The sequence below is a fragment of the Rhinolophus hipposideros genome (assembly GCF_964194185.1).
Source record: "Rhinolophus hipposideros genome assembly, chromosome: 4".
Classification (NCBI taxonomy): Eukaryota; Metazoa; Chordata; class Mammalia; order Chiroptera; family Rhinolophidae; genus Rhinolophus; species Rhinolophus hipposideros.
The window spans coordinates 15,877,948-15,898,916 of record NC_138050.1 but is presented as its reverse complement, the minus strand read 5'-3'; the positions used below and the strand labels follow the sequence as shown (position 1 = coordinate 15,898,916).

Below are 20,969 nucleotides of genomic sequence, written 5' to 3'. Positions count from 1 at the left end.
GGTCCAAGTATTACAGATACGTTTCCCTTTTTTTCCTTGTAAATATGTTTCCGTAGTTGAAATATAGTCTGCAAACTTTTCCTAGCACACATTCTTGTTCGGTTTGATGACTTTTTCTGCTGCTATATAATCCAAGACAATACTCATGGTATAGGCATCAAAAGTGGCGAGAGCTAGGAAGATCTCTAGGACAGATAATAAATTCCATAAGCTAGACAGCAAGTCTGACGGAGTCAGGAGATTTGTGGGGCCAAGATTTGCCCACAAAAGTGGGAGGATGCCAGTGACTGGCTCTAGTCATACAAGGGGTGTTGTATATAGTATATTGTAGTATACAGTATATAAAATGACTATAACTATGATCCTGAGGGGACCCCTTTATACTTTTCTTGCTCGGGCTCTCCTCATTCTTCCTTTTATTTCCCTTTAAGGTATGCCATCTCCATGGCTCGAAAAATTGGAGCAAGAGTATATGCCCTTCCGGAAGACCTGGTTGAAGTGAACCCCAAAATGGTCATGACAGTGTTTGCTTGCCTCATGGGGAAAGGAATGAAGAGAGTGTAAGGCCCAATGGGTGAGGCTGGAGGAGGCACACTCATTCCTAACTGCTCAGCTATACATGCTCCCAGGAATCATGGAAACAATTCAAGCCATTCCAAAGTTTTCAACTTGGTGACATTATACAAGATTCCAAAACGTGTATGCTTATTCATCCAGGTAGTCTCTCCTGTATTTGACAAAAAGTGTTTCCTTCTTTGAAGAAGACTCAATCTCTTACAAATATTTTTTTATCATTGAATTTATTGCTTTTTTGGAAATCTAGAGAAAAAAATAACTTATTTTCCAGACACTGTTCCTGCTTGCTGCCATTAGTTAAGTATAGAAGCTGCTGTGTTATTAATTTTAACATAATCTTTCAAACAAGCTTAATGTGGCTGCATTTTTGTAAGGTGAGGGCCATCAGAGGGAATCATCAAACCAGTCCTAAAAGCCTGTTTCTGGAGGCCAACATTTGATATATGACAAACCTCTCTTTTTGTCCTTCTCCTACACTCCATCTCCCTGTGACATTGCTCTCCACCCTCTCAGAACTATGCCTTCTCTAGCCTCCCTCTGTAGGCCATCCTTATCTCTGAGCCATTTGGAGTATTGACAAATCAGTCAGGCTGTTGTGTCCCAAAGTGTCTCTGGCTTTTCCTCAGAACTGTCTTCACACATGTTATCAGTTTTTGTTTTATCATCAAATAGGAAATCTTCTGTTTTTTTTACCCAGGATTTGGGCTCAGACCACGTGTAACACCTTGAATACTGCGCCTTCAGGTAGATTCTTAACTCTTGGTTAGATCCAAGGAGTGTGTAATTGAGCAGCAAACCACGAGGGGGCAGTGTGGAGCCGTAACAAAGCAGCGGTCCTTCGGTGCGGCCTCTAAGTATTTAGTCCAGCACATTTGGCCTGGTTATTGTGGAATGGCTAAATATCTGGTAACTAGAAACAATCTGCTTTGCCTTCATTTGCTCTTAGATCTTAGTGTATCTGATTGCTGCCGGGCCATATTATCAACGTTTACTTTTTTGGTACTGTAGAAGCTTTTTACCACCCCCAAACTCCCAGGGGGCAATATGTGCCAATAAACAGGCGCCACCTCATTGCCACCCCCCCCATCTCTCTCTAACACACACACACATACCTAGCCACACCTAGTCAGATGTCAAGCTGGATAAGAATTACCTGAGTTGCTTTATGAAGAGCTAATTTACTGGCTATTTAAAGAATTCCAAAACAAAACCAGAGGAACAGTGTGAATTTAAGCAGCCATAACAGAATATACAATTTCCATGAAAATCTACCAAAGGCTAAAAAGCAACAGAGCATTGTAAACCAACACTAGACTTTATCGTGCTAAAAGGGCTCACCAATGAGGCATCTTCTTCAGGGATGGTATGTCATGGAACTTAGCCATTTTTCAAAGCAATTGAAATGCATCGCCCTGCTTCTGCTTCTTGGCAGTGGTCTCAGGAAGCCAGTATGTGGCTTCTCCCTGCCCAAAACCTGTATTTCTGCAGTATCTGAATGCAAAGTGGCTGGCTTTGTCTTAATCCGCACTTAACGTAGCCTCAAATGATTCTCCTCCGTCTGCCTCCAGGAACAATATTACTGCCTTAATGAAAAATGAAGATGAAATAATGTTCACGATCTCTCCAAATAAAATGTTCCTTATATTGGATGTCCTTTGAAGGTTTCGTAACTTACTAATTCATTCAGCCAACATGCATTGAGTGCCTAATATGTGCCAGGCACTGAGCAAGGTTTTGGGACTATGCCCATAAATGAGACAGGCATTGCGCTCAGCCAATCAGAAAAGAGGGGTGTTACATAAATAAACTGACAGGTGTGCTAAGTGATTAATAAGGCAACGTGAGACTGGAGCTTATAACAGAGGAAACAATCTAAGGAGAAATATTTTGGCTGAAAACTGAAGAGTAAATTGGAGTTAGTTCGACAAAGGTGAGGCCAAAATTAAAGTTGAGACAAAATATTCTCAGAAACACATTGAACCCAGCTGTGAACAAAAGCCTGACTTGGGGATTGATGCACAACGGCTTCTGGAGTGATTTGAGAAGGTATCTTTTGGGGGGCAGTGCCAGAGGTCTCCTTACTAGCCTGTCTGGGCCTGACTTTGGCAGGTCGGGATGGGAGAGGAGAGTGAGGGGAGGGAGATATGCTGAGGAATTCTGCTGTGACCCGCTTCCTCTCTGGTGGACTGCTGTGACAGAAAAGCATCTGCAGAGGCGCCACACACGCCCACAGCCGCTAGGAAGCTGGGCTTCTGTGTTTAAGCTCTGCGTCCTGGCTTCAGCAGCAGCTTTTTGGTGATGGATTTTCCTGGTCAGAACAGTCCTGCAACTTCTACATTTAGGAGGTGACTGCCTTCCCTACATATCTAGAAGTTACAAATAGTGTTTTTTGTGCAAGACTACATTGAACAGACTCAGGATAGCAGTATAACCACTCTCAAAGAAAGAGAAGGATAAAGGAACACAGGATAACCACTCTCTTGAAGAAGAGAAGGATAAAGGAACACAGCAATCTAAGCACGATTATGTTTCTAAATTTGAAAGTTTATTGCTATATTTTACATAGTCCAAGTACAGCATTAGAAATTAAAATTGTGCCAAAGGGACCACAATGGAAGGTAGGCCCCCTTCCCACCCCCAGTGTCCAGTGGTGTGTTTGAAGCTGGCTCACATCAGCGCACTGAAGCCAATTTTGTGAGCCTATTGTTAAACCATTGTTCACTTGAAATTACATCGCAGATACAGTCAAACTCTACAAATAGGGTTTTTATTTTACTCTCTAGAGAGCTATGTTATCAACCCACCACTACGTCCCAGTCCTCCAGTTCTCCTCCTAGTCAGCAACTGCTGTTACCAATTTTTTGTGTATCCTTATAGAAATATTCCCTGCACATATTATACACACACACCTTTTTTATAATAAATATTAGCATACTATACACATCATTCTGAGTCTCACTTTTTTCACTTAACATCATATCTTGTAGAGTGCTCCATATAGACCCACTTCAATTTTTTCAACAGGTGCTTAGTATTCTATCGTATGAGTGTGCCACACTGTATTTAACCAGTAGCTTATAAATATTTAAGCTGTTTAAATAGTTTGCCACAGCAACTAAGACCACAGTGAGTAACATACTCACTTCTTATGCACAGAACGTTAATTTTAATTTGACAAGTACTTATCAAGTTTTTGCCCTTGCAAAGGTATTGAACATTGGATAGTAAAACATAGATCCTCTTAAGTTTCCTCAAATTATTTAACAAAGAACCCTGAGCTGGGGCAGCCCTCCAAGCTGATCCCAACTTCTCCATTTATTGTCTAATGAAGCATGTTAATCCAGCAAGAAGACAGTGTGCATACACACACACACACAAAACGTAACAAACAGAATGTGATAAATGCTATAACAAATTTGTAAATACAATTTGGGAGCTCAGGAGAAAAATTAACTCTGAATGAAGGATTCATGAAAGTTTTGTTCTGACCTTTGGTCACTTGGATTAAATGCTGGCAGTGCTTTCTTAGTGAATTTGACTTTGTTTTGCCTAATACATTCCTGCCAGTCTCATGATCCAGAAATCACAACTAATGCTCAGAATAAGTTAACAGCGTTGACTGATCGTCTTGTGAAATCTAGTCCCTTTGACAGTTTCCTAATAAAATTCCAGTAATTAAACTCTCAGCTGCCAAAGACTGCTTTTACTAAGTGTCCTCCTTGTTTTCTGAAAGACAGATTGTAGGGACAGAGTCCCAAAGAGCAGTTTCCAGGCTCTCGGCCTCACATGGAAAGGTGCTGGCTCGGATTGTAGATGGCCATCAGCTGACTAGTTGGCCATCAGCTGTAACCAGTTAGACATTAGTCACTAATATAATTGCCGTGGCTGAGCTAGCAAGTGCGGATTGCAACTAGAAAGGGGTTGTTTGGTTGGCAGAGAAGCGGACAGTGGACTGCGGATCGTGTGGCTTCTGCTTCCTGTGTCTCCAACCAGCCACCAGGGAGAATATAGTGGTATGAATCCCCTATCCGTGGCTCCGTGGGTATTCTTTTTTGGCCTCACCATATCCTGCATTCTTATGTGTAGAGCGGGACCTGAGTCCCCGCGTGACACAGAGTATACCAATTGAGTCTATGCATGGGTGATCAAAAAAGGTGTAAATGTTTTCTCTTGTCTAAAGTCTACATGTATTTAATAATCCACTATATGTGAGGCATAAAAACATAGTCTAGTTAATACCCACTATCTTACCACTAACAAATCAGGGAAAGGTTGGCAAAATGGTAGTTTTGTTATCTGGTATGTCAGAATTAGGGAGTTCCATTTAAACAGGTACCACCTGGTGAGCTTGTTAAAATTCACGTTTCCCAGATCCCTCCTTGAGATTCAGTGCCTATAGGGCTGGTGTGCCCAAGAGTCTGCATTTTCCACAAACATTCTAGGAGATTCCTTGACTCACAGACCACCCTTGGAGAAGCACTAGTTCAGATGAGCTGTTCTCAACCATGTCTTCATATTAAAATCATCTCAGGAGCTTTAAAAAAATGCTAATGCCCATTCCCCTCCCTCCAAGTTCTGATATACTTACTTGATCTGAGGTGCAACCAGGGCAGCTGGATATTTAAAAGATTCCTACATGACTCAAATGTGCAGTCGAATTTGAGAATGGGTGGCCTATAGACTGAGGTACTCTTCAAAGCGTAGGACAGGGTGAAGCATCCTAAAAGGTGAAGAGACCAACAAGAAGGAGTGGCAATTTAGAAAGGGGGAATGAAGGGATGGAAATTTCCAAAGGCAAACCTTGCTTCACAATTTAACCATCCAGTCAACAAGCGTTTGCCTGTCTGGGTGCCATGTAACGCTCTCGGTGTCCCAAGTCTCCATCTTGCTAGCCAAAGCAAGGGAATCGGAACCTTGGAAAGAGTTCTCTGCTCTCAAGCTTCAAATCCCCCTCCTCAGTGGATTCTGAGATGGCACCATTCTTCCCAGGGAGGACAACACAAGGGGCCAGATACATCAAACCTTTGTGCAAATTATAAAACTGCTTCACTCTCCATGAATAAACATGAGAGAGAATGTGTGGAAGGATAATAACATTTACCAATTATGTGTCTTCAACCTCCCAAGATTATGTAACTTTCATGGCCAAATGATTTTGAAGACTTGTAAATTGAGCTGCACCTGAACTCATAATAAAATGTCATAATTGGTTAACTTTCTCAATGCTTACCTAACAATAAGCCTGAGCTGCATATCCAAGTCAGGCCAGTCAAGATTGCAGTGGCATTTGCCCTTGTCCTCTGGCTCCTGCTCACACGTAAGTGAGCAAAAGGCAAAACAGAGCACTCCTTAAAGGGGAGGATCTTCTTAAGGCACAGGGCTGGGGCTCTTGAAGAAACACTTACCATATTATTTTTGCTCCCTAACATTCCAATTTACCTGGAGAACAAAAGTACAAATTAGCTGAGTCCCAGAGGCCATAATTCAATCAGATAAATCCCCAGGACTAGATGCCTTCTGGGGCAGTGGCTCATCCCCTACCTCTCTGGGAGGAGCAGAGGAAGAGGACCAGTTGTCCGCAAGGTCACGATGAGCTAGGTACGCCTCTGGGCAGATATTTTGGCCCCTGTCAGCTCCCTTCCTGATTTATCTTTTTAATGCGAATGGGATTTATTGAACCCCTGTTTTTGCCAGTTACTTTTAAATGTTATCCCACTGACTCCTCACAGTAGCCCTCTGAGGTAGGTTATTTTTAACCTCATTTTTTGGAAGAAGAAACTGCACCTCCAGGAAGCTAAGATATTTGCTAGGGGTGGAGTCCATCTGATCAAACTTTTGTGTTCTTGGCCATCAGCTGTAATCCCACAAGAGACGTCAAAATCAGAAATGTCAAGGACAGACAAAGAATGAGGAAAGAAATTTGTCTCCGTTTCTTTTCTTCTTTGAAAGAACTAGATGCAGAAACTGGCTGTGGACAACATTCATGAAAGATAAGGTAATGCAGCGGTGAGACAAAATATTTTTTTTTAAAAATCCAACTACAAGTCAGATATGAAAATATGATGCAGAAATGAAGAATTCTTTCAACAGACTTATCAGCAAATTGCAATGGCAGGGAAAAGAGTAAGTGAACTTGAAGCCAGATCAATAGTGTTCAAAACTGAAGCACAAAGAGAAAAAAAGAGTTAAGAAATAAAACACAGAACTTTTCTAGTTATTATTGCTATTAGAAAAAAAAACCACTGCAAACTTTATGATATAGATTCACACTTATAGAGTCAATTGATTTTTCACAAAGATGACAAAGTGACTCCATGGGAAAAGGAAAGCTTTTTCAGAAAATGGTGGTGGAACAACTGAATGAGGAAAACTAAAGCACTTCAATCTTTACCTTATACCATATACAAAAATTAATTTGAGATGAATCATAAACCGAAAAGTGAAAATCCAAACTATAAAGCTTCAAGAATAATATTTCCATGACCTTGAATTAGTCAAAAATTTCTTAGACAAAACACACAAAGTACTATCTATTAATGAAAAAATGATAAATTGGACTCAACAAAATTAAAAATGTCTGCCCTCCAAAACACACCAATAAAAAGTGGGCAAGGCAAAAAATGGCAAAAGGCATTCACAAAACATGTATCTGACAAGGGAGTTGTATCCAGAATATATTAAGAATTCCCACAAGTTACAGTTAAAAACATAAAACCACTGAATTTTTCAAAATGGCCAAAAAGTGCAACAGGCACTTCCCAGAGGAAGATATATTCATAATACTGCTATCTGACAAAGGGCTGATGTCCAGAATATATAAATAACTGCTACAAATCAATAATAAGATGAGCAATCTGATTTAAAAATCACGCGAACAATTTGAAAACACACACACGCATACACACACGTGCCAATGAGCACAGAAGAGATTCTTAACATCATTAGTCATCATGGAAATGTAAATTAAAACCAAAATTAGATACCATCACACGCTACCATGACTAAAATGAAAAAAACTGTATCAAATACCAACAAGGATGTGACCCAACTAAAAACCTCACGTATTGTTGGGGGTAGTGTGAAATGGTACAACCACCTTGAAAAGTAATACAATAGTTGCTTATAAAACAAAACATTTTTATTACCTAGCAATTCCATTCTTAGATATTTACGTAAGAGGAATGAAAACACTTGTCTACAAAAAAAGCTTTCACAAATATATTCATAGCAGTTCCATTTTATTTATAATAGCCCTAAACTGAAAATATCCCGATGTCCATTAACAGGAAAGTGGATAAACAAATAGTGTTATATGACTTAGCAATTAAAAGGAATCAATTGTTGGCACATGCAACAACATGAAAGAATTTTTAGAACATGCTGAGCAAAAGAAACCTGACACAAAAGAGCGCATGCTATATATATACTGAATGTGTGTGTCCCCTACCCCTGCTCCTCATTCATATGTTGCAACTAATCTCCAGTAGAGTGCTGTTTGGAAGTGGGACCTTTGGATGCGATTAGGTCATGATGGTGGATCCCTCATGGATGGAATTAATACCCTTATAAAAGAGACCCCAGAGAACTCTCGTTTTCTTTCTGCCATGTGAGGATTCAGCAAAAAGATGGCCATCTTTGAACCAGGAAGCAGGTCCTCACCAGAGACTGAATGTGTGCCTTGATCTCAGACTTCCCACCTTCCAGAACTGTGGAAAATAAATGTTTATTGTTTAAGCCACCCAGTCTGTGGTATTTTTGTTGTAGCAGCCTGAAGTGACTAGGACAATATATGATTCCATGAAGTTCTAGAACAGGCAAAATTAAACTAGGTGATATAATCAGAACAATTGCTGCTGGAGTAAGGGGAGAATTGATTGAGAGGGATATGAGGGAATTTTCTGAAGTGATGGAAATTTTCTATACCTTGATAGGAGTGTGGATTACTCAAGTATACATATTTTTTCAGAATGAATCTAATGGCATAGTTAAGATCTGTGCATTTCACTGTAGGTACCTCAGTTTTAAAAAGATACTGTCCACTGCTGCCTAGGCCTGGTTTTTAAGTAGCTGCTGGTCTGTAGGAGACAGAGGAGTAATTAAACCAGGAGAACTAAGCCAGTAACTAAGTCAAGTGATCCCTGCCTTGTGACTGGGTCTTTGAAAGCCACTATTGTGGCTTTCTATTCTCATAGCATAGAAACTCCAAACACCAGTGAAAGCCACAATATTCTCATAACATAGAAACTCCAAACACCAGTTCTTGATTGGAAGCCCAGGAGTGGCTTGGAGGCATGTGCAAAATGGAGAGAGGTAAGTACAGAGGGAAAAGGATAGAAAAGGAAACGAAAGGCTTCAAAATGAGCCTGCAAACCAAGTTTCCAAATCACAAAAGAAATCAAATGCTAAGAAAGGCAGCCAACGAAATCAGTGCTCAGAGCTTGCATTCACCCCAAATATAATTAATCTTCTAGAGCAGTCTGACACAGACTTTAAAATAAGCATTTGAGGATTCTCAGCAACAGTTCTGAAGGAACCATATCCATAAAAAATTAAACAATAAAATATTTTTAAATTCTTACATAAAAACAAAATGATACATGTGAAAAATGACCTGTTATAAAAGTTGAAAAAATTATCTGGTTATTGAAATAATCATTTACAAAAAACTACCTCAATTGACTTCGAAGTCTAAAGTAGACACAGAGTGAGTTAGTGAATTTGAAGATAGTGCTGAGAAACCCAGAAGTCAGCAGACAGAGACAAAACTATGATTTTTAAAAACATGAAGGAAAGTTACAAGACATGGAGGGTAGGTCAAGGAACAATGAAGGGAGCCCGTAAAAGGGAGTAACAGAGATACAATGACTGAAGAAATAATCAAATGACATTCCAAAATTGAACAAATATCTAAATCCTCAGATCAAAAATAGATTCTATGTATCAAGCAAGATAATAAAAAAAATAAATCCACATCTAGACCACAGTAATGGATCTGGGGAACATCAAAGACAAGGATAATCCCTTAATATCATTGAGTAGACAGGACAGCTGACTTGCAGAAGAATAATTACTTGGACACAGATTCTCATCATACCACAGCAGATGCCAAAAGACAATGGCAGACTTGCCACACTAGAATATTACATTCAGCTAAACTAGTATTTGAAAATGAGGGAAGAATAAAGTTATTATTAGCTCTACAGAGCATAATAGAATTTACCACCAACAGATCTTCACTAAAGGAACTTTTAAAAGATTGCATCAGCAAAAAGAAATGTAAACCCAGAGAGGAAATACCAAATACAAAATAAATAGCACAAAAATTGACAACATTTTAAAAAAGAAAAAAAGGTAAAAGTCACTTGGATTAGTGCTCCAGCCCCCCTTCAGGGTGGCTAGGTTATTCATTTGAAACACAATTAAGTTCATTTGTTTTTGTTTGTATTCATTTTATTTACTTATATGTTTCTAGTATGTGAAAAATTAACATGCTTCTAAAATTCACAAGTATTCAAAAAGATTTACTCAAAAAAGGGTCCCTCTCCCCATCTTTTCTACTCTATTCTTATTCCCCCATCTTTTTCACTCAGTTTTCTACCCATCTGCTGTAGGTAACCAATCTCATTGATTTCTGATCTATCCTTCTGATGTAACTTTCTCCACCAATAAGCAGATACATATGTATTTTCTTTTTTTCTCTTTCTTTCTTATATAAAAGGTAGTTTCAGTGGAGGTCACTTTGCTAGATTAAATATGTTTCAATAGTTTTGAATCTCAGAGAGACCAAGGTTTAAAATATCCTTTCCTTCTCAGAAGTCCATTGTGGAGAGGTTAATATATTTTGCAAATTTGCCTGCCCTGATCTCAAGAACATTCAAAAGCATTTACAAGTGGGAATGGAGGGAGTGTACCTGGTCTCCATCCTCACAGAGGGTAAATATGGCCTCGTACCGTACCCGACAAAAATGTTATACGGTGCTACCTTCAGAATGATGTGTCGTGGGCTGTTTCATGCCAGTCTCAGCCTAACAATAACCAATGTTGTGACTAACTAGTCCTTGTGGTTCTTATGATTGCAAGACACCCTTCAGCAGTATCGACCAGGAAACTTTGAAAAGATACAAGTTTACTTATAAGACCTGAAAATTACACTGCACACCTGGGGGCTACACAGTGAGGTCACTGGGGGGGTGAGAGAGAGAGAGAGAGCCAGCCCACCTCCCCTGGGCCTAGACTTCTGCTTTTATTGAGGTTAAAGGTGGGGGCCTAGAGTTTCTCAGGCTCACTCTTTACTGGTGAATTTAAAACATAAGAGCATGGACTTAAAGCACAAGAAGAGAGAAAACAAGTAGCCCAAATAGTCAAGTATGGAAATCAACCAATATCTCTAGAACAAAGCAGCCTCAGTAGCTGGCCTAGCTCTACTCCTAGCCCTGTGGCTGGCAAGGTTTTTATTTCAAATAGCCATCTTTGAAGTGGATGTCTTGGCAATCAAATCTTAAATCAAGCAGTTGCATTATAAGAAAAATAAAAAGGTCAGGGCTTACACCCATGGGCCTTGATTTAGATAATGACTGCTATGGTGAGCTTCCCTAAATAAGCATGACTTAAAGCAATCTGATTTCTTTACTGCTCTGATTTCTTTACTGTTGAGCTTCCCACAACATAGTATTCCTATCCTCTTAGGAGTGGGCCCATCATTCCATATGGACAAGGAAAAATATTTTTGAATGGAGATTCTGTAATCCTCCACACAATCTCTCCTTTTCATCCTTGTATCAGCCACAAATTTGAGAAACTCACCTTCTATGCCTTCATCTAAGTTGAAAATGTTGAAAAATACAGAGACAAGGGAAGACCTTTTTAGAACGCCACTAGAGACATTCCTCTGCATGGCTCATGATCCATTAGTCAATACTCTACGGCTATGGCTCTCCAACAAACCCAACACATTCTTGCTACATTGCTATCCTTTTGTTTTTGGCCCCATCGTCCCTGTAAAGTTAAATATTTTCTAGATAGTCTAAACCAAGAACAACTCTCATCATACTTTTCTTTTTCTGAGTGGAAATGGAAGCTAAGTTCATTGATTACACATATGAGGGGAAACATGCCATTATATTTTAACCACTGTGTAAAGAAAGCTCTTACGTAACCAGCTGTTGGGACCCTTCTCTTCAGAGAATTTTGTTTTTCTATAAATCACTGTTGCGATGAAGTTTTATAGCTTTGGAGTCCTTGTAGCCATCGTCTTCTTCTGTGAGCAGCATGTCTTCGCATTTCAGAGGTACCCGAACGGGATCCTAGAGGGTGGTGGGCCATTTCCCCACTTGCTTGCCCCACATGGAATCTAGTCAGTGCTCTGGACTGGGAAACAAACGTTAAAGTTTCAAGGTCAGCTCTTTCAGAAACTTTCCATGTGCCCCGACAAATAGTAAATTTCAGTATGAGGATCTCACTAGATCTAAGGTCTGTTTTATTTCTTATCTCACTCTAGTTTTATTACTGGGAGGACCCTGGATGATATGTGTATTCAGTGGCTATGGAGATGGAAGAAATAGTAACTTTTACAAAAAATAATTATTTACACCCTAACAAATATAAAATATATTAACTATAGATAGTTTATTTTTTCTTGTACATGCAACCTAGGAGGGAGAAGAGGGTGAAGATATCAAGGAGGTCTGGGTTGTGCATAAATATTCATCATGGCATATAAAAGGAAGAATAGTTGTGTTATAAGAACAGCTACATGAACCTATCTAATTCTTATTTTGCTTCATAGAGTCATTCCCTTAAGATTTTCTATTATTAAGCACTTAGAAGAACACAAACGAACTCATGCTCTAGTATATATAATACATGGCGAAAATAGTTCTTGGCTGTGCGTAATATTGTAACTGATTAACTAGTCAGTGTGTAGGCTTCTTAAAAAATATGTTGTTTCCTTGGAAATTATTTTATGTTTTCCTTTGTTTTGATTTTATGATCCTTTTCTCCTTCAAATATTTCTGAGACAGATTCCTCTCCCCATGTTAGTGAGTAGCAAAGAGATAAGAGACATACCAGGGACAGGGAAAATTCTACCAGAAAAAATTTTCTGAGTCATAAAGAGCATTTAAGACAATAGAGGTTGACTGGTAAGCCTGAAGCTATGTTTGCACGTCATCACTGGACTAACTAACTATAGTTGGTTGATTCTTTTTTATTCAATATGATTGTCAAGTGTCAAGCAACAAATTCCATCACCAAATAGTGACTGTTGTTGAAGTGGCACAGGAGTCAAATTGCTAGAAACATCGATGACTTATATCTCTATGTTTGATCAATGAATCCGATGACTCTGATTGCTAAGGTCCTTGCCAGCTTTAATACCCCATAACTTGGTGATTGGCTTTAATTAAGGGTGAGTGAAAGGGGAGGAGGAAAGGTGATAGCAATGTGTCCAACCTGGTACTGTAGACAGTGACACGGTCAAAGACAGATTGGGGAAAGAGAGGAAATTCATGGTTATTTAGCACCTGAGTTGTCCCATGCACCGAGCGAGGCACTATGAAATGGGACCTCGTTAAATGCCTGCAATCCTACTCTGGGGGGTCTCTGTCGACCTTTTACAGAGGAACCTGAACCTCGGGAAGAAGAAATCGTTTGAACTAAATCAAACGGTAGAGTTTGGTTTCAAACCCACTTTAGCATCATTTCCATTCATTTCATTACATAGCATTGTCTCAAAAAAAATCTAGAAATCAGGAAGAGAGCCCATTTGAAGAGATGTCAGGTTGAGTCACAGTAAGTTTAAGGAGAAGAAAGACAGTCTGGAATGCAGGGAATGCATGGAAGACAGGCCAGGGCTGGAGGTCCAGTCTCCTGGTCCTCAACCACGGCAGGTCTAAAAATGGCCTCAGTGCCAGCCCAACATAAGCATTGTCACAGCTGCTTCCAAAGCTTTGTGGTCTCTCTTACAGACAACAGTCAGGTCATGCAGGGAACCAAACTCCTTCCTAAGACAGCCATTGGCAAAATGTATCAAAAGATTTACCATGTGTCTTCAGAATGAGTAAGCATATACAGTGGGGTAGGACTAAATATTATGAAAACAAAACAAATGGAAAAACAAGAAATAGTGAAGAAACAAATGAGAAAATTCCTTCATGCGTGGTTTTTCTTACTATTTTTTTGCTTCAGCATATACTTTGAAGTCTGACTGACATCTATGCTTGAAGAGAGGAATGAGACCATGACAATATTTCAACCAAATAATATCCAACATATTTAATACTTTGTGTCTATTGTGATGGTCCCTATGTTTCAAGGGAGGGGTAACTGTGGCTTTGTGAGCAGAGAAGCATATCTGATTCATCAGTCCTGTCCCTGCACTAGAAATAACATCACAAACTCTTCTTTCTGTGAGTAAAAATATTTTTTGTACCAAATGATTCTGAGTGCCACTTTTCCAGGAATGGCCAATTACTCAAGCTAAAAGGAAAACTCTAATTTGATTCACAGTGAAGATTTTGATGATTTATTTCTGGGGTTCTAAATATGATCTCTTATAGCATGAGCTAACAGTCTGGCTTCTTCCTAAAGCTGTTCTTTGTTATTGTTCTCTTGTCGTGATCATTTTCCCAATAACACTTTGTATTCAGGCAATCTCTTAGTTGCTGATTTGTAGGTGCATTTTGATAAATCTCATCAATGAAATGCCCTGGAATGAGAACAAAAAAACTTTTAAAGGCATGAATACCATATGCGAAAGAGAAAGGCAACCAACAACAACGACGACGACGACAACAACAAAATGTGTCCATATTCACTAGCTTTTAAAGACCAAACACAATGAAGGATGCAAATAAAATACTGGCAAGAATCTGGTAAACAGAGTCATTAATTGCACTGTGCTATGATTACTTAAGTGCAGCCTGTCAGCTGAGGCTATTTATTTGGAATAGAGAAGTGAAAAAAAGTAGGAAGAAGGAAAAGGAATGGAAGAGTAGAGAAGGGTTGAGGATGGAGGGCTTCAGAATTATTTATGGACCACAGGAAGTCTTCCTTCTGTTGACTTCATATACTATCTGCTGCCAGTTTATTCTCTTTCACTTAGCTTCCCACTGATAAATTATGTCGTCTTAACAGGACACCAGTAGCCTTAAAACTCTGTAATACATCAAACAAAATTGCAGCCTTGGGCTATGTTCCATTGTTCAGAGGCATCTTACCAGCTTTTTAGATTCAAAAATAATCTTTCAGAGCAGTGGCAAGTGTAAACCTTCTCCTATAAACCACAGTAGGCGACAGGCCTGGATGAGCATAATCCTGTTCTTGTGGCGAAGCACAGAGGAAATGTTGCCTAGATATTAAATGTTGCAACCCTGAATCTGCTACGTCTTACTCGTCCTATCTGATCTTCAGTTTACTTTTCATGTAAAGTGACTTATTTCACTATGTTTGTATTTTTCATTCTATTTTTGGTGTTAGCCTGTTTTTCTTTGTCCCAATGGTTTTGGTTAAATCCTGTTACTGAATCACTTCAGAGATGAGATCAAAATATGTCTTTATATTTTTTCTCTATATGGTGGAGGTAATCTTTCCATACCCTTACTTAGAAAGTTAGAAAATTCTATGGCTTTTTAGCCCACTCCTGAGTAATTGATAGTCCTGCGGCCATGTTAAAATGCAAAAAAACCTCAATTCAGAAACTAGAATGTGGGTCCAACCAAGGTATTATTCAAATGTCTCAGTCTTTATTTGTAGAAAAACAACCTCCCACCTCTCTCCACACACACACTTGACTCTTTTTCATTAGTCCTTTTTTTGGGTTTTAACTTAGTAGACGTTTCTGAGATTCCCTTGCTGGGAAATTCTCCAGACCAGGATAGATGCAGCTCTTTCTAGATGTTCACTGTGACTCACACCATCCTTCACCTCTAGGAATCTTGCCTACTCCTCCAAGTTCTTGCTACTGAGATTTCCTCATCCTTTTAGGTGGCACTGTTGGATGGCATCTGAGTTATAGCTACTATATTACATGAAGGGTTTCTTCTTCTGATTTTAATTACTATCTAGCCAACTGGAAACCAGCCACATGCAGGGTTAGCATTCTCAGGAGCAAACATTAAGTGCTCATGTCTCTCTATACATGGAGAAACCTGTTTAGACTCTCCCGTCGTCTGTTGGAAGTCAAACGGAGATTGAGAGAACTGCAACAAGTTGCTGCAAAGAAATATCTTTATAAATCCTCTCTGTCTCTGCACCTTGACCACTTTTTATAGTCTCGCTCTAGGTAAGAGAACATAAGTGATGAAACTTATTTTCAAAAATTTAAGTTCTACCTAAGGTGTTCTGACCTACCTTCATCCCATTACTTGATTCTATTGTGTTGGCACTTTGATCAAACTCAAGAGAGTCCAACTCACCACAATTTGAACTTGGACATAACAATATATTTTACAGTAAATTTTTACCCTTATGATTTTATTCCTCCACATTTCTTAACTTATTTTTTATGTTTCCTTAAGTTTTTTGTTTTTCTCCCCTTAAAAAAGAGGCCCATTTGGGTGGCACATTTTTTATCTTACAGTTTCTTTCTTTCTCCTCTGTTGACTAACTTTGGTACTTTTCCCTTCTTTAATACATTAGAAAAATACATTAGAAAAATCTTATCTTCTGGTTAACATAAGACTTCCTTTATGTGACATTGAAATTCAGCCTGGGAATAATGTATCTCATTTCATTGTTAGCTTAACTCATTAGGAAGTTCACTCTAAAATTACAATGATTAAATTACATGAATCCCCACTTCTTTATACTTCACATCAAAAGAAAGCTTGGAGTTTGTCACTCTTTTGCTCAAAACAGTGCCCAACCACCTTGTAAGGAAGGGCCACAATCCTGCCCCTAGCATTGAAGACCCTCAGTAATCAGGTCCGAGCCTGCCCATTCATCCTCATTTTGTTTCCTGGTACATCCCAGCATCAGCACCGTATTCCTGTCCTCCTGGATCACTTACCATTCCCTGAGCCCTGATTTGGTTCTTCCACATATGCACCAGTCACTTACATTATCTTTGTCTCTAATTCACTTGTCAAAAATCTACCTATTTTTATTTTATGCCATTCATTTCCCTTTCACCTGTCAAATCCTACCTGCTTCAAAAATTCAGCTCAAAATGTCTCTATTCTCTGACTAGCTCAGCCAAAAATAACTTCTGATTTAATTCAGGTAGCACTTGTGTGGCACTTATGTGATACTTTTCATATTTTAGCTCAACTAGTATGCATTTGTGTGTGTTGTGGGTTAGTTTGTCCATGAAATAGACTCTGAGAGTTTTATATATAGGAATTATCTGAAAAGTGATCTCAAGATCAACATTTGTGGAGGAATGAAAGCAGAGAATTGTTCAGAGGAGGAATTGAGCTGTGATGCAGTCAAAACAAAGGCCTCCGCTACACCTACAGGGAGCCCCGAAACTGGGTTGTCCTTGCAGAGTTGTCCCAAATTAAGGCAAAGAGGTATGCCTTTATGACCCATATTTATTGGTCTTTGCATGTGAACTTTACCTGGGAGGGGGCAAGACCATGGCAACATGGCCCTCCTTAGTCAAGAGAAAGTCCTGGAAAGGAATTCAGCTGAGAGCTGCCAACACTCCCAGCACCTGGGGAAATGGGATTTCATTCCTGGATGGGGATCTGGGCAGCATACATGGCATCTACTATATTGTCATGCCTTGTGCTACTCAGATCAATCTGCTTCATAAAATATGTTTTGGGAGCACTTGCTCTGGGATCCTGGTTGGTCTCTTTTCTGAGAGGAAATTTACAAGAGGAACATTCATGGGATTAACTACAGACCCTACAGCTAGAGCTAGTCTTGGGACAGTGAACTAGAAATGTCAGAACTCTTGTGGCAGATGGTAAAAAAAGGAGGATAAAAAAAATCCTGAAACAGGACATGTTAGAATATGAAAATACTATGAAAAGCTAGAAAACCCAATGGATGGCTATGCTCCACTGATCGATTCAGAGGACATTTGAAAGCAATAAGAAATGTACTAGTAAGAGGGTCATGGGCATAATGAGAAGCTCTGTAGTGGCTTTTTCACAGTCAGAGTAGCTTTTTTCATTGTATTTTTCCTGACTAAACACAATAAATGCTCTTTTTGGTTTAAAAAGTAAATAATATGGAAAAGCATAAAATTAGGGAGAAAAACTGTTTTTTAAAAAAGTGTATAATTCTCCACTGCAGATGCCATGGGTTTGCTGTAGGTGTCTATATTGTGATTCTCCTATCACCTGCCAAAACCTCCAAATGGCATCTTTCCCATCACAGGTACCTCTAATCCCATATGGTATACCAGGTCACTTGGCCCAAGTGCATGGTTTTGGGCCAACTGCACAGCTGATATTCAATTTTATTTATATTAATTTCAGGTGTACAGCATCGTGGTTAGAAATTTATATAATTTAAGAAGTGGTCCCCCTTACTAGTACCCAGTTGGCACTATACATAGTTATTCCCATATTATTAATTATATTCCCTATGCTTTATTTTACCATCCCCATGACTATTTTATAACTACCAATTTGTATTTCTTATTCCCTTCACTTTTTTCACCCTGCCCCCAATCCTCCTCCCATTTATCACCACAACAGATCTAGTACCCATCTGACACCACACATAGTTATTGACTATATTTCTTATGCTATTCCCTATATCCCCATGACTACTGTGTAACAACCAATTTGTACTTCCCCTTTTTTCAACGATGCTCAACCCCCCTCTCATCTGGCAACCATCAAAATGTTCTGTGTATCTATAAGTTTCTTTCTGTTTTGTTTAGTTTGTTCTTTACATTCCACTTACAAGTGAAATCGTATGACATCTGTCTTTTGCTGTCTGACTTGCTACAATCAGCACAATACCCTCTATATCTATCCATGTTGTCTCAGATGGCAAGATTTCATTTTTTACAGCTGAATAATATTTCATTGTGTGTTTGTACCATCTCTTCTTTATCCATTCATCCATTCAGGGACACCCAGATTGCCATCATATCTTGACTATTGTAAATAATACTGCAATGTACACATGGATAAGTACATACCCTCGAAGTAGTGTTCGGGTTTCTTTGACTATATACCCAGAAGTGGGAATACTAGGTCCTTTTTTGTCTCTTGTTACAGTCTTTGTTTTAAAGTCTGTTTTGTCTGGTTTAAGTATTGCTACCCTAGATTTTTGTTCGTTTGTTCCATTTTCATGAAATAGCTTTTTCCATACCTTTATTTGCAGTCTCTGTGTGTCTTTCAATCTCAAGTGAGTCTCTTATAGGCAGCATATGTAAGGGTCTTGTTTTGTTATCTATTCAGCCCCCATATCTTTTGATTGGAGCATTTAATCCATTTACATTGAAAGTAATTGTTCATAGGTATATAGTTATTGTCATTTTATTATTCATATTTTTTTTATTATTTTTGTCTCAAAGAAGCCCCTCTAAGATTCCTTGTAATACTGCTTTGGTGGTGATAAACTCATTACTTTTTTCTTGTCTGAGAATCTCTTTATCTGTCCTTCGATTCTAAATGATAGCTTTGCTGGCTAGAGTAATCTTGGTTGTGTGTCCTTGCTTTTCATCACTTTAAATGTTTCGTGCAAATACCATCAGGCCTGCAAACTTTCTGTTGAGAAATTAGCTCACAGTCTTATGGGAGCTCCTTTGTAGGTAACTAACAGCTTTTTCTCTTGCTGCTTTTAATATTCTTTCTTTGTCTTTAACATTGGCATTTTAATTATTATGTTCTTGGTGTTGGCCTCTTTGGGTTCATCTTGTTTGGGACTCTCTACATTTCCTGGACTTGTTTCCTTCACCAGGTTAGGGAAGTTTTCCCTCAAATTATTTCCTCAAATATATTTTCAATTTATTGCTCTCTCTCTTATCTTTCTGGTACCCTTATAATGTGAATGTTAAAATGCTTGATGTTGTCCCAGAGGTCTCTTAAACGGTCCTCATTTGGGGGGCTTCTCTTTTCTTTTTAATGTTCTGATTAGGTGTTTTCTGCTACCTTATCTTCTAAGTCACTGATTCGGTCCTCTACTTCATCTAATCTAATGTTGATTCCCTGGAATGTGTTCTTCATTTCTGTTATGACATTCTTTATTTCTGACTGGTTCTTTTTTATGTTTTCTATCTCCATTTTTATGTTTCCTATGTCTTTTTTGAAGTTCTTCCTGAGATCACTGAGCATCCTTATAACTAGTGTTTAAAATTCTGCATCTAATAGATTGCTTGTCTCCATTTTGTTTAGTTCTTTTTCTGGAGCTTTGTTCCGTTCTTTTATTTGGAACATGTTTCTTTTTCTTCCCATTTTGGCTGCCTACCTGTATTTGTTTCTGTGTATTAGGTAGGGCTGCTATGTCTCCTGGTCTTAGTAGAGTGGCATTAGGTAGTAGGTGTGCTGTGGGGCTCAGTAGCACAGTCTCCTTGGTCACCAGAGCCATGTACTCCAGGTGTGTCCCTTGTGTGGGTTGTATGTGCCCTCTTGTTGCAGTTGAGCCTTGGTTGCTGTTTTCACCTCAATGGGAGTGACTGACTCTCTGTCTCATTGGTTGTGAGAACTGACCATGACAATAGGGGAGGTGCTGTTGTGCAAGGGCTGACTCTACAGAGCAGGATCTGCCTCGACAAGGCTCTGGTGACTGCAGAATCTGTCCCTTGGGTATGTCATCTTTGGAGGTGGCTGGGTAAGGCTCTAGCTCATTTCAAAGCTGGCCTCTGGGTACAACAGCCCCAAGGCCACTAGGGAGGGGACCCACTGCAAGTTAAGTTCAGCCAAAGCACATGCCCCACCCAGAGCCACCTGGCAGCAGCCACAAAGCAATCCACAGATGGCTGCCACCAGTACCATGCTTGGAAATGCTCCAAAAAGCCAAGTCGTGAACCAGAGCTGGCTGCTGCTAATGCCAGGCTTAAAGCTGCTCAGCCAGAGATACAGGACATGGTCAAGCCAGATGCTGCTTTTTGGGGTTCTGTGAACCTTTGAGAGACCCTGGGAAAATCTGCAGCATGAGCCAAGGCAGGCAGTTTGTAAAAAAAAAAAAAAAAAAAAAAAAAAACACTGGAAGCGGCTTGGGTGTGCACAAAAGTTGGTTGGGGCAAGGTCTCAGAATCACCACAGCATGGTGAATGAATGGTGTCATCAGCTTGATGGAGATGCAGATACTGCAGCCGCCTGAGTTTGCATGCCAGGAAGGGGGAGTGCTCAACAAAGAAATAATGGCTTCCACCATTGTCTCCATCTGGGAGAAAGCTGCCCCTCCAGCCTTCATCCTGAAGTCAGACAACTCAGTTGTCTGTGTGTCCCTGGCGTCTATCCAGCTGCTGCCCCAATGCTGGAGCTCAA

General features: G+C 39.5%; 2 protein-coding genes across 5 annotated transcripts in view; both read left to right on the top strand.

The window, feature by feature from the left end:
* LCP1 (lymphocyte cytosolic protein 1) overlaps positions 1-5,795 on the top strand; it is a 93,168-nt gene extending 87,373 nt beyond the window's left edge. For 2 of the 4 annotated variants that reach the window (XM_081046623.1, XM_081046622.1), the window contains exon 16: positions 432-4,261. In XM_081046623.1, coding sequence (XP_080902749.1) covers positions 432-564 — 133 coding nt within the window. In that variant the 3' untranslated portion in view covers positions 565-4,261. Of the gene's footprint in view, positions 1-431 lie in introns of all 4 variants that reach the window. The other 2 variants (XM_081046620.1, XM_081046621.1) reach the window with 2 other exon arrangements.
* Positions 5,796-11,789: 5,994 nt separating this feature from the next.
* Positions 11,790-20,969, top strand: part of CPB2 (carboxypeptidase B2) — a gene marked incomplete at its 5' end in the record, with an annotated part of 57,295 nt that continues 48,115 nt past the window's right edge. The window contains one exon of the mRNA XM_081046624.1: positions 11,790-11,863. Coding sequence (XP_080902750.1) covers positions 11,790-11,863 — 74 coding nt within the window. The remainder of the gene's footprint in view (positions 11,864-20,969) is intronic.